Raw genomic sequence first — 14,595 nt, 5'->3', positions numbered from 1 at the left:
TAGGGCTGTGATTTCGTTTTGTTTCTCCATGATGGAATAGATATTGTTGCCTTGTTCAACTGGACCTCTGTTACCCATCTGGCTTGCCACAGGTGCTGTAGTGCGAGGCCGGACGGCCGGATCCACAGCTCTGCCTGTGACAATGCCTGCTGGTGCTGATGCCCCAACATCTCTCTCTGGTATTGGGTTTGCTGTCAGTGAATAGACCGGAGCCACAGCGCCACCTGTGGGTGTTGCGATTAGAGCTGGTGCCTGTCTGGGTTGTGAGGGGACCTGTCCTGGAGTGGGTTGTGCATGTGATGTGGAAACAGCTGCCTGCTGTCTCTTCTCAAAGTATGACCTCATCCCATCTGTCACTTTAGATGTAATAGAAACATCAGATCTCCTTGAATCTAGCACCTTTATTTTTGCCATATTAGCAGCCATGTTTGTGTCCAGCTCCAGCTGTTCTTTTTGTCTTCTTAGCTGCTCCATTTGTACCTCTAGGGCATGTTTATCCTTTATCGTTTTTTGCTGAGCAATGAGACCAGCCATTTCTGCCTGAGCTTTCAATCGTGCTGATGCTGTACTTGAAGCTCTACTAGAACCTTTTGTTTTCTTGCTTGCATTTGATACACTGTCACCAGGTTGAATCGTTTCCTGTAAGTCAACTGTTTCAGATGTTGCCTGTTGTGATTGAGTTACCTGTTGTGACTGATCAGAGTGCATTTGAGCATTAGGTGGCATTGTCTCCTGCTGCCCATCATTTATTTCCACCTCCTGTCTAGCAGGTATTTCAATATGCCGTACATGTCCAACATTGATTTCCACCTCTTCAGGTGAATACATAAATTCAGTAACTGGCCCAGTTTCATCCACGTTACTCATTTCATGCATTGACATTTCATACATTGGCATTCCAAGCTTAATAAACCACAGTTTCACATCCTCCATGAAATCTTTATGGTGTTTTGAAACACGTGAAAACCACACATTCTGATTTTCAAGTTCCTCCTGTGGAATTGATAGGATTAGTGAATCGTGTACTGCTTTTGCATTTTCGTACACATTTATCAGTTCCCCCATTGTGCTTTGCACATCCTTTGCATTTGCGTCATCTTTCATTAGCCCTTTAATTTCTCTTGTGAGCTCTTTCATTTGTTTCACATGTGAGTGGCGGTCCTTCTGATTCTTTTCAATTTTATTACCCAGTGCTTTGGCTGAGAGCTTGACCCTCCTCCTTGTGTCCTCCATTTGATCCTCCTGATCCATTCTGTTTGTGTCTGTGACGTTTGTGTCACTCATTTTCCATTTCCAACATGTAATTCACAGCAAGAATACACAGCAGGGGTGCACACAACACCGGCCAAAATCCAAACAATAGTCCCCAATGGACCAGCAGTAGTACTTCTTTCAACTGTGTTCAAATTCAACCAAATACACAGAAGAGAAGAACCTGCTATACAATACGATTGTATTTCTCACCAATGGCTGTGATGCTTTGCTGCTTGTTCAAACATTTTCATTGCTGTTGTCCATATGTCACTCCAAACTGAGTCACACTCTTCTCCAATCCAGAAGTCAATCCGTCCAAACTCCATGAATCCATGTTGTCCAATTAGTCCTGTACTCCAGAAAGGTAGTTTTTTACAATTGTAGAGACCTTTTGTCCTTGTGGTGGTTGACTGAGAGTACCTTTTTCTAACTGACTGGCTTTGTGCAGCAAACTTAAACCAAAAAAGGGAAATGAGGAATGTCCAGGCGAAGAGTTAAAGTTGAACTCAAAAGATTTATTTGATCCAAGTTGAAAACAAAAATAAAGATACTTTTAGCATATAAACTGTAACTTAGAATAGAAGGAGGTGCAGAACAAAAACCAGACGTAAAAAACTGTGAACCTCCAATCAACAACACCTGGCCCTCTGATGGCCAGGTCATTTATGTCCTCTCTGCCATGTCTGTAGGGGGTGACAAAGCACACTAACAGGGGTGTTAGACATGGCATGATGGCACATACATGATGTGATGGCCTATTAGTAGATCGGCTCCTACACAGGTTCTTAAATAAAGACCTTTCCCAACACTGCATCCAGGTTCTTAAATAAAGACCTTTCCCAACACTGCATCCAGGTTCTTAAATAAAGACCTTTCCCAACACTGCATCCAGGTTCTTCAGTGCTAGCTGCTGTCGCTCCACTCCGAGGCATCAATCAAACCCACAATGGACCAATCAGCATCAGCATCAGGTCCACAGACCACGGTACTGTTGGTTACTAATGCACTCACAGCTTTACACAGTTTATTTGTGCGTCTCTAAATGTTATGACGAATTGAACATGGTGGACCCCATTGTAAACCAGTGTAATGCTTTATGATCGTCGACCACAGTTAACAGTTTTGTATTGAGTTGTGCTTGAAATGTATACTGTAATTCTCCAATCTGTTCATTAATTATTCAATCAATCATTAATTTATCCCAATTCTTATTAAATGTTTGTCTCGGTGGGATTAGTCTTTATGGCAACACAATGAATTAGATGTGATGTTCTCCCCGTGCTTTGTAATAGATTTAGACCATATATGTAGTAGAGTTGGAATGGAAATATATATTATCCTACTAATTGTTTCCACATTGACTGATATAGATATTTATTACCATCTTACGATCATCACTCTGTATTGTTATGATTTAAATAACATGACTGTATCCAACAGGATGCTGATGACGACTTGACTTCAGAAGCAATGGATGCAGAAAAATCCAGAAAAGGTGAGTGTTTTATTTCAGTGTCCGAGGTGACCGGTGAGTAGGTTGGTAGCTGGTGCTACGTTCTGTTTACCAGGGCTGTACAGTAGGGTTGTACAAGATGTTACATTACTTTGTATGTGGGGCATATGGAGATGCAGAGAGCTTTGTTTTTCATTCATAGGATTCTCTAATTTCATCCACTCTTTTTCTCTCTTGCAAACAGCACAGTTTGTGATGCAGCACAGGGCACAGTTGACCCAAAGGGTGTCCGCAGTCATGGCTGTAGTAGACAGTCTAGGAGACAGGGTCCACCCTGAGATCTACAGCGAGATTAATGCTAAGAAGACAACCATGAAACAAATGAGGACTCTGTACACATCAACAGTAGTTCCAGGAAGAACCAACGCCCGGGCAGCATTTTATGATGCCCTCATGGAACACCAACCCCGCCTGCTGGCGGACCTTGGTAAGATCATTCTTTCTTTCTTTCATTCATTCATTCATTCATTTATTCATTCATTCATTCATTCATTCATTCATTCATTAATTCATTTAAGGGGTGGCAGTGGTTCAGGGGTAGAGTGGCCACTTGGGAACCGTGAGGTTGCCAGTTCGATCCCTGTGGGCTCGCCCAGAGTTGGTGTCGAAGTGTCCTTGAGCAAGACTCTGAACCCCTAATTAGCCGTTCCCTCCCCAACCCGTCCTTGTCCAATAGGCACGTTAGCAGCGAGGAGACAGGTCAAGCTGTCCTTCTCCTTCACAGAGATGCATGTTAAATGATTGCATTTCTCCATATAAATATTATATTTTCAGTAGCAAGAGCTTCAAAATATTTCTAAATCTAGTCTACCAGGCCTGCAGTAGGCTATGCACTGGACACATGTCTTCTAAATCTAGTCTACCAGGCCTGCAGTAGGCTATGCACTGAACACATGTCTTTTAAATCTAGTCTACCAGGCCTGCAGTAGGCTATGCACTGGACACATGTCTTCTAAATCTAGTCTACCAGGCCTGCAGTAGGCTATGCACTGGACACATGCCTTCTAAATCTAGTCTACCAGGCCTACAGTAGGCTATGCACTGGACACACGTCTTCTAAATCTAGTCTACCAGGCCTGCAGTAGGCTATGCACTGGACACATGCCTTCTAAATCTAGTCTACCAGGCCTGCAGTAGGCTATGCACTGGACACATGCCTTCTAAATCTAGTCTACCAGGCCTACAGTAGGCTATGGACTGGACACACGTCTTCTAAATCTAGTCTACCAGGCCTGCAGTAGGCTATGCAATGGACAAAATGTGTATCCTCCAGCATCGCTGTGTGAATGGATGAATGTAATGCACAATCATAAAGGCGCTATATAAATACAGCAGTTACCATTTACCATGTCCACTCACACGTCATCCTCCTCTCCTTATGCAGGAGCTGATCTTCCATCACAAGACTCGACTAACAAGGCTAACGAGGGTGAGTCATGAAACAATCTGGACGGAGCCTTTTGTAAATTAGTTAAACAGTAACAGATTATTTCAGTATTTACTCCAGCAGTAAATTAGTTAAGGTGTCATCATCATATTATTGGCAGGCAACAAATTGTTTTAAACATGTTATGCATTTAAAATGTGCAATACTCATGTAATATTATAATCACGCTATCTATCTCTCTCTCTCTCTCTCTCTCTCTCTCTCTTCTCTCTCTCTCTCTCTCTCTCTCTCTCTCTCTCTGAGTGTAACACTAATATGTTTCTTTCTATTGTGCAGCTTCTCCAGTGCCCCCTGCTGGAGCCATTAATGAAGCACATGGTGGAAGTGCAGTGGTTGCTCCTGTTTTATCTGGATGTAACATCAGTGGTTCAGTCAACATCACTGTCACCACTGCTACACAGCCAGGTACACTGTAAAATATACTACTGTATTACTACACAGCCAGGTACACTGTAAAATATACTACTGTATTACTACACAGCAAGGTACACTGTAAAATATACTACTGTACTACTACACAGCAAGGTACACTGTCAAATATACTAGTGTATTACTCCACAGCAAGGTACACTGTAAAATATACTACTGTACTACTACACAGCAAGGTACACTGTAAAATATACTACTGTACTACTATACAGCAAGGTACACTGTAAAATATACTACTGTACTACTACACAGCAAGATACACTGTAAAAACACTACTGTACTACTACTACTACACAGCAAGGTACACTGTAAAAACACTACTGTACTACTACTTCTACACAGCAAGGTACACTGTAAAAACACTACTGTACTACTACTACTACACAGCAAGGTACACTGTAGAGTTCTAGTGGCAATTATATAAATGCCATTCTACTTGGATAATGACAATACACTCATTGCATGAATTTTGTTACTTAGATAATAATAATAGAGCTTCAATACATGCTCGTGACAATAGACAATGACAATAGACAATAGACAACATAACGTTTCACTTCATTATCCTCCTCTCCATATTCAGGACCTGAACTTCCATCACAAGGCTTGACTAGCGCGGGTGAGTAAAGAAACTTAGATCAGGTTCTCTACCTTTGTATCTCCAAGTACAGCAATACACCTTCCCCACCTTCATCTATAATGATGTCATTCTATAACACATACTTAATGATGTCATCTTGTCTTTGGTCATTTAGTTCTTGCTCTGTGTAAACAAGAGCTCAAGTCTAATCTGAGGGAGAAGAATCAGCGTTTGAATCACTGGATCTCAAAAGATGGACCAGACCCAGTTCTGAGTGACATGTTCACAGAGGTCTACAACATATTGGGAGGCAGTGGACAGGTCAATAAAGAACATGAGATCAGGCAGATTGAATTGGCATACAGCCAAACAGCTGAACCGGAAACACCAATCAACATGGACGACATAGTGGAACCTTCACCTGGACAAAGTGAACCCATCAAAACAGTGATGATGAAGGGAGGGGCCGGCATTGGTAAATCAGTACAAGTTCAGAAGTTCACTCAGAACTGGGCAGAAGGCAAAGCCAACCAGCATGTCGACTTTGTGTTTCCATTCACTTTCCGAGAGTTGAATTTGGAGATGAAGGAGAACAACAAGTACAGCATGGAGGGATTTCTTCATCACTTCTTCAGTGAAACCAAGGAGATAAAGATCTGCACCTTCCAACAGTGCAACATTCTGTTCATCTTGGATGGCCTGGATGAATCGAAGCCAGCTCTAGATTTCCCGAACACTGTGAAGTGGACTGATCCGATGACGCCAACAACAGTGCACGTTCTCCTGACAAACCTCATCAAGGGGAACTTGCTTCCAAAAGCCAAATTCTGGATAACCTCACGACCTGCAGCCGCCGGCCAGATCCCTTCTGTTGACAGGGTGACAGAGGTGAGAGGGTTCAGAGACCCTCAGAAGAAGGAGTACTTCTTCAAGAGGTTCCCTGATGAGCAGCTGGCCAATCAAATCTACTCTCACATCGAGACATCCCGAAGCGTCCACATCATGTGTCACCTCCCGGCCTTCTGTTGGATCACTTCTAACGTTATGGAAGAAATTGTGAGGGAGAAAGGAGTGCTGCCAAATACCCAGAGCGCCATGTACTTCTACTTCATTGAGATGCAGTCCAGACTCACGAATGCCAAGTATCCTGACAGGAAACAGTATGATGTCATTCTCTCTCTGGGGAACCTGGCTTTTGAAGAGCTGATGAAAGGCAACCTGATCTTTGAGGAAGAACACCTGAAAGCATCTGGCATTGATATCAGCGACGCAGCAGTGTACTCAGGACTGTTTGGAGAGGTTCGCGGAACGCACAGGGACAAGATGTTCTCCTTTGTCCATCTGAGTGTTCAGGAGTTTCTGGCCGCCATCCACGTCTTCATCACTTTCATCAACACTGGTGACAACCTACTGTCAACCTCCAAGAGGTTATTTGGAAAGGTTTTCAAATCCAAGATTCATCACCTCTACCAAAGTGCTGTAGACGAGGCCTTAAAGAGTCCAAATGGACACCTGGACTTGTTCCTGCGTTTCCTGATGGGCCTCTCTTTGGACACCAATCAGAAGTTCGTACAAAAGCTCATAAAAAAAGGGAAAAGCTTCCAGACCAATCATAAAACCATCAAATACATCAAGGAGAAGATCAAAAAGAATCCATCTCCAGAGAGAAGCATCAATCTGTTCCACTGTCTGAATGAGCTGAATGATCATTCTCTGGAGGACGACATCCAACGGTACCTGACGTCAGGACGTCTCTCCACAGACAAGATCTCTCCTGCTCAGTGGTCAGCTATGGTCTTCGTGTTGCTGTCTTCAGGAAAGGAGCTTGACGTGTTTGACCTGAAGAAATACTCTGCTTCAGAGGAGGCTCTTCTGGGGTTGCTGCCCGTGCTCAAAGCCTCCAAGAAAGCTCTGTAGGTTCACTGATAACTGGATACATTTCAAATATTATTTAATTAAGGTTATTTAACATCAAATCTAATACATGCACCACTATTGTTTCTTCAGGCTGAGTGGCTGCAACCTGTCGGAGAGATGCTGTCAGGAGTTATCGTCAGCTCTCAGCTCCAGCTCTACTCTGAGAGAACTTGACTTGAGCAATAATGACCTTCTGGACTCTGGAGTCAGCCTTCTGGCGGAGGGACTGGGGAGCCCACACTGCATGTTGGAGACTCTCAAGTCAGTATGCCTGAAACTGGGTTCAACTGTGTTAAAGTCAAACAAAAGTTTTTCAAATCAATGGGACAATATATAACATCGTGAAACTGTGTGTGTGTGTGTGTGTGTGTGTGTGTGTGTGTGTGTGTGTGTGTGTGTGTGTGTGTGTGTGTGTGTGTGTGTGTGTGTGTGTGTGTGTGTGTGTGTGTGTGTGTGTGTGTGTGTGTGTGTGTGTGTGTGTGTGTGTGTGTGTGTGTGTGTGTGTGTGTGTAGTTTGTCAGGATGTCTGGTCACAGAGAAAGGCTGTTCTTCTCTGACCTCAGCTCTGCGCTCCAACCCTTCCCATTTGAGAGAGTTGAACTTGACCTTCAATCATCCAGGAGAATCAGGCGAAGCGATGCTCTCTGCTGCTGTGGAGGATCCAAGCTACAGACTGGATGCTCTGAGGTGTGAGAGAGACTGTGTGGGTGTGTGTGGGTGTGCATGCAGTGTCTACTCAGACCACGTGTAAACACCAGACATCAGATAGAAATAAGTTAGTCAGTTCAACTCTGGCAGCAGGAGGCTGTGAGAGAGACAGTTAGTCAGTTCAACTCTGACAGCAGGAGGCTGTGAGAGAGACAGTTAGTCAGTTCAACTCTGACAGCAGGAGGCTGTGAGAGAGACAATTAGTCAGTTCAACTCTGGTAGCAGGAGGCTGTGTGAGAGAGAGTTAGTCAGTTCAACTCTGGAAGCAGGAGGCTGTGAGAGAGACAGTTAGTCAGTTCAACTCTGACAGCAGGAGGCTGTGAGAGAGACAGTTAGTCAGTTCAACTCTGACAGCAGGAGGCTGTGAGAGAGACAGTCAGTTCAACTCTGACAGCAGGAGGCTGTGAGAGAGACAGTTAGTCAGTTCAACTCTGACAGCAGGAGGCTGTGAGAGAGACAGTCAGTTCAACTCTGACAGCAGGAGGCTGTGAGAGAGACAGTTAGTCAGTTCTACTCTGACAGCAGGAGGCTGTGAGAGAGACAGTCAGTTCAACTCTGGCAGCAGGAGGCTGTGAGAGACAGTTAGTCAGTTCAACTCTGACAGCAGGAGGCTGTGAGAGAGACAGTTAGTCAGTTCAACTCTGACAGCAGGAGGCTGTGAGAGAGACAGTTAGTCAGTTCAACTCTGACAGCAGGAGGCTGTGAGAGAGACAGTTAGTCAGTTAAACTCTGACAGCAGGAGGCTGTGAGAGAGACAGTCAGTTAAACTCTGACAGCAGGAGGCTGTGAGAGAGACAGTTAGTCAGTTAAACTCTGACAGCAGGAGGCTGTGTGTGCGTGAGACAAATACCAGTGGCGTGCACAGATAGACACTAGGGCGTGCTAGAGCACCCCCCCCCCCCCCAAAAAAAGAACCCTTTAAAAAAAAAGATTGTACACTGTACACTACAGTACAGTATAGTATGTGGACCATGGTGACATTGATCAATTCTTGATAAAAAGCTTCTTTAGGCCCCAAAATCTATAAATTCATTCAGTTCAACTCTGGTAGCAGGAGGCTGTGTGAGAGAGAGTTAGTCAGTTCAACTCTGGAAGCAGGAGGCTGTGAGAGAGACAGTTAGTCAGTTCAACTCTGACAGCAGGAGGCTGTGAGAGAGACAGTTAGTCAGTTCAACTCTGACAGCAGGAGGCTGTGAGAGAGACAGTCAGTTCAACTCTGACAGCAGGAGGCTGTGAGAGAGACAGTTAGTCAGTTCAACTCTGACAGCAGGAGGCTGTGAGAGAGACAGTCAGTTCAACTCTGACAGCAGGAGGCTGTGAGAGAGACAGTTAGTCAGTTCAACTCTGACAGCAGGAGGCTGTGAGAGAGACAGTTAGTCAGTTCAACTCTGACAGCAGGAGGCTGTGAGAGAGACAGTTAGTCAGTTCAACTCTGACAGCAGGAGGCTGTGAGAGAGACAGTTAGTCAGTTCAACTCTGACAGCAGGAGGCTGTGAGAGAGACAGTTAGTCAGTTCAACTCTGACAGCAGGAGGCTGTGAGAGAGACAGTTAGTCAGTTCAACTCTGGTAGCAGGAGGCTGTGAGAGAGACAGTTAGTCAGTTCAACTCTGGTAGCAGGAGGCTGTGAGAGAGACAGTTAGTCAGTTCAACTCTGACAGCAGGAGGCTGTGAGAGAGACAGTTAGTCAGTTAAACTCTGACAGCAGGAGGCTGTGAGAGACAGTTAGTCAGTTCAACTCTGGTAGCAGGAGGCTGTGAGAGAGACAGTTAGTCAGTTCAACTCTGACAGCAGGAGGCTGTGAGAGAGACAGTTAGTCAGTTAAACTCTGACAGCAGGAGGCTGTGAGAGACAGTTAGTCAGTTCAACTCTGGTAGCAGGAGGCTGTGAGAGAGACAGTTAGTCAGTTAAACTCTGACAGCAGGAGGCTGTGAGAGAGACAGTTAGTCAGTTAAACTCTGACAGCAGGAGGCTGTGAGAGAGACAGTTAGTCAGTTAAACTCTGACAGCAGGAGGCTGTGAGAGAGACAGTTAGTCAGTTAAACTCTGACAGCAGGAGGCTGTGAGAGAGACAGTTAGTCAGTTCAACTCTGACAGCAGGAGGCTGTGAGAGAGACAGTTAGTCAGTTCAACTCTGACAGCAGGAGGCTGTGAGAGAGACAGTTAGTCAGTTCAACTCTGACAGCAGGAGGCTGTGTGTGCGTGAGACAAATACCAGTGGCGTGCACAGATAGACACTAGGGCGTGCTAGAGCACCCCCCCCCCCCCCCCAAAAAAAAGAACCCTTTAAAAAAAAAGATTGTACACTGTACACTACAGTACAGTATAGTATGTGGACCATGGTGACATTGATCAATTCTTGATAAAAAGCTTCTTTAGGCCCCAAAATCTATAAATCTCATACGATTAAGGCAACCGGACGGTTCCACACGTTGCACAAGGTGCCCTTTTTTCACTTGAGCACCTGCCCCTCTAAATGTCTGTGTACGCCACTGACAAAGACCAACACAACATTTTGATCAGAACAATGTTCTCAATCATACTGTGATGCTGTTCTGTATTGTTTATTCTTTAATGGTGTAAAGTCATTATCAATCATTGTTTATATTATCATAGAGAATATTCAGGTGTGACTTTGTCTCTCCTCCAACTTCAGTGTGGACCACGGTGGAGTTTGCAGGCTGATACCAGGAGTGAAGAAGAGCACGATAAGTATGTTTCTATTCTGTTTTATTTATTCAATCATCCATCTATGTCTACATAGAATGCTATCTAAATTTAGGTTGAGCCTTTGCATATGCCTGTAAGGTCATCCATGCTATAGGGCACAGCCATTACGACACCATCAAGGCCCGCCAAAAAAAAACCCATTTCATTCGACTAAATCAGCTGTAAGTTTAGTCGACTAAAATCTTATGATATGTAGTCGACTAAAACTAGACTAAAACCTTTCAGGTCAAACCAGGTTTGAGGAAGAGCATGATGAGTAAGTTGCTATTCTGTGATATTCATTCAGTCAAAGCATCACATCAGCTATTAGGTCATTGGTTCTCAAAGTGGGGTCTGGGGACCCTCCAGGGGTCCTTGGGGGGTTCCAGGGGGTCCCCAGCTAAATGTGTTAATACAGCATCACAATAACTTTAACCTCTTTATCCATGGATATTTATGAACATTTTGAAAAAGCTTGATAGTGTTTTGCAAAATATGTTTTAATCTTCTCTTCACGATGGGGGTCTGTGGCCAAATATAATATAAATGTGGGGGTCCTTTGTATGAAACAGTTTGAGAACCACTGACTTGATTGAAGATGATAATGGACACACATGGATTCTCATTACAGTTTTAATGGACCCCTCACCAACCTTAATTTTGGGCGGGAACCCCTTTTGGTGTTTTAAGCATTGTTATATTTTCAAATGGGGGTCCACGGCCAATTACATATAATGTTTGGGGTCCTTGACATGAAATATTGAGCACCACTGATACAGAAACTTAGGTATTACAGAAAACTGTCAGGACTTAGAAGACATTTTAATAATCCGGTGGTTTTAACGGACCCCTCACCAACCTTAATCCGGTGGTTTGAACCCATTCTGACCTGAGATCAGATTCTATAAATGTCTTCTACATCCTGACAGTTTTCTGAAAAAGTTGTGTTTCTATGTCAGTGGTTCTTCGATTTTTCAAAAATAGCAGATCTACAAGCTCATAGCGCGCCACTCGGTGGCGCACCATGAGCTTGTAGATCTGCTATTTTTCAATAGCTAAAGCATAACATAATGGTAACACCAAAAGGGGTGCCTGCCCAAAATGGGTTAACGGACCCCTCACCAACCTTAATCCGGTGATTTTAACGGACCCCTCACCAACCTTAATCCAGTCGTTTTAACGGACCCCTCACCAACCTTAATCCAGTCGTTTTAACGGACTCCTCACCAACCTTAATCCAGTCGTTTTAACGGACCCCTCACCAACCTTAATCCGGTGGTTTTAACGGACCCCTCACCAACCTTAATCCAGTCGTTTTAACGGACCCCTCACCAACCTTAATCCAGTCGTTTTAACGGACCCCTCACCAACCTTAATCCAGTCGTTTTAATGGACCCCCCACCAACCTTAATCCAGTCGTTTTAACGGACCCCTCACCAACCTTAATCCAGTCGTTTTAACGGACCCCTCACCAACCTTAATCCGGTCGTTTTAACGGACCCCTCACCAACCTTAATCCAGTCGTTTTAACGGACCCCTCACCAACCTTAATCCAGTCGTTTTAACGGACCCCTCACCAACCTTAATCCAGTCGTTTTAACGGACCCCTCACCAACCTTAATCCAGTCGTTTTAACGGACCCCTCACCAACCTTAATCCAGTCGTTTTAACGGACCCCTCACCAACCTTAACCCCTTTTGGTGTTTTAAGCATTGTTATACTTAACTTTTGAAAAATAGCAGATCCACAAGCTCATAGCGCGAATGCAACGCTACGAGCTTGTAGGTCTGCTATTTTTGAAAAGGCGAACGTTTTTAACTCATATCTTTGCTTCTGAGGGGTCCCTAGAACAAGAGCAGAGGATGGTTAGTTACAGTAATGTTATTATTATTATTATTATTATTATTGTTATTATTATTATTATTTTTATTGTTATTATTATTATTATTATTATTATTATTATTATTGTTATTATTATTATTTTTATTGTTATTATTATTATTGTTATTGTTATTATTATTATTATTGTTGTTGTTGTTGTTATTGTTATTGTTATTGTTATTGTTATTGTTATTGTTATTGTTATTATTATTATTATTATTGTTATTATTATTGTTATTATTATTATTATTATTATTATTATGTGTGTTTGTAAACTGGTGCTGTATTGCATGTTGTTCTTCTCATCAGATGTGTGTGAACTCACTCTGGATCCAAACACAGCAAACGGATTCCTCTCTCTGTCTGAGAACAACAGGAAGGTGAGCTGGGTGGACAAGGATCAGAACTATCCTCCTCATCCACACAGATTTAAGACCTCCCCTCAGGTGATGTCCAGAGAGACACTGAGTGGACGCTGTTACTATGAGGTAACGTGTAGTGGAAGGGTTGGTGTAGCAGTGGCACACGGAGGATACCACGGACAGGTTGATGACAGTGACTTTGGATACAATGATCAGTCCTGGAGTCTGTACTGTCATGGTGTTAATAACAACTACTATGTGAGGCACAATAAGGAGCCGACTGTCCTCCCTGTCAGTCCCTCCTCCTCCCCCTTCAGAGTAGCAGTCTATGTAGACCATGCTGCTGGCACTGTGTCCTTCTACACAGTGTCCTCTGACACACTCACACACCTGCACACCTTCCAGTCCACGTTCACTGGACCTCTCCATGCTGGGTTCTACTGCTGGGGCTCAGTGTCTCTGTGAGTCAGAGGAGGAGGAGGAGCTACATGTAGCGCTGTGTGTGTGTGTGTGTGTGTGTGTGTGTGTGTGTGTGTGTGTGTGTGTGTGTGTGTGTGTGTGTGTGTGTGTGTGTGTGTGTGTGTGTGTGTGTGTGTGTGTGTGTGTGTGTGTGTGTGTGTGTGTGTGTGTGTGTGTGTGTGTGTGTGTGTGTGTGTGTGTGTGTGTGTGTGTGTGTGTGTGTGTGTGTGTGTGTGTGTGTGTGTGTGTGTGTGTGTGTGTGTGTGTGTGTGCGCACAAAAATGCATTTATGCTACAGAAATGCACGGCGTGCATTTCTGTAGCATAAATGCATTTGTGTCCTCAGTGTCCTCAGGCTCCTCAGTGTCCTCAGGCTCCTCAGTGTCCTCAGGCTCCTCAGTGTCCTCAGGCTCCTCAGTGTCCTCAGGCTCCTCAGTGTCCTCAGGCTCCTCAGTGTCCTCAGGCTCCTCAGTGTCCTCAGGCTCCTCAGTGTCCTCAGGCTCCTCAGTGTCCTCAGGCTCCTCAGTGTCCTCAGGCTCCTCAGTGTTTATTGATGTACATTATTGATTATTATTATTATTAGAACGCCTGTATATTTTATGTACATTTGGTAAATAAAGTGTAATTTAGTTTTAGGACATTTTAACTGTTTTGTAAAACTGTGGTTCTCAAACTTTATACCACATTTCAACAACCTCCATTACGCCTTCAGACCCCCATAACCAAATGGACCCTTTTGGTTCCATTTGTACACTCTCAGAGTCACAGACCTGTAAGGGTCCATTTGGTTCCATTTGTACACTCTCAGAGTCACAGACCTGTAAGGGTCCATTTGGTTCCATTTGCACACTCTCAGAGTCACAGACCTGTAAGGGTCCATTTGGTTCCATTTGTACACTCTCAGAGTCACAGACCTGTAAGGGTCCATTTGGTTCCATTTGTACACTCTCAGAGTCACAGACCTGTAAGGGTCCATTTGGTTCCATTTGCACACTCTCAGAGTCACAGACCTGTAAGGGTCCATTTGGTTCCATTTGTACACTCTCAGAGTCACAGACCTGTAAGGGTCCATTTGGTTCCATTTGCACACTCTCAGAGTCACAGACCTGTAAGGGTCCATTTGGTTCCATTTGTACACTCTCAGAGTCACAGACCTGTAAGGGTCCATTTGGTTCCATTTGTACACTCTCAGAGTCACAGACCTGTAAGGGTCCATTTGGTTCCATTTGCACACTCTCAGAGTCACAGACCTGTAAGGGTCCATTTGGTTCCATTTGTACACTCTCAGAGTCACAGACCTGTAAGGGTCCATTTGGTTCCATTTGCACACTATCAGAG

General features: G+C 44.1%; 1 protein-coding gene across 1 annotated transcript; it reads left to right on the top strand.

The window, feature by feature from the left end:
* Window positions 1–2,724: 2,724 nt before the first annotated feature.
* On the top strand, window positions 2,725–13,811 carry LOC308335877 (protein NLRC3-like; the record flags this gene model as incomplete). Its single annotated transcript, XM_080793096.1, has 10 exons — window positions 2,725–2,749; window positions 2,952–3,194; window positions 4,152–4,196; window positions 4,491–4,619; window positions 5,399–7,136; window positions 7,231–7,401; window positions 7,654–7,827; window positions 10,503–10,558; window positions 12,746–13,259; window positions 13,613–13,811. 10 exons carry the CDS (start codon window positions 2,725–2,727, stop codon window positions 13,809–13,811), a joined length of 3,294 nt encoding a protein of 1,097 aa, XP_080649222.1.
* Window positions 13,812–14,595: the final 784 nt, after the last annotated feature.

This window comes from Protomyctophum bolini (assembly GCF_963924005.1).
Source record: "Protomyctophum bolini genome assembly, chromosome: 20".
Classification (NCBI taxonomy): Eukaryota; Metazoa; Chordata; class Actinopteri; order Myctophiformes; family Myctophidae; genus Protomyctophum; species Protomyctophum bolini.
The sequence above is the reverse complement of the archived record's forward strand: the minus strand, read 5'-3'. Positions and strand labels throughout refer to the sequence as shown.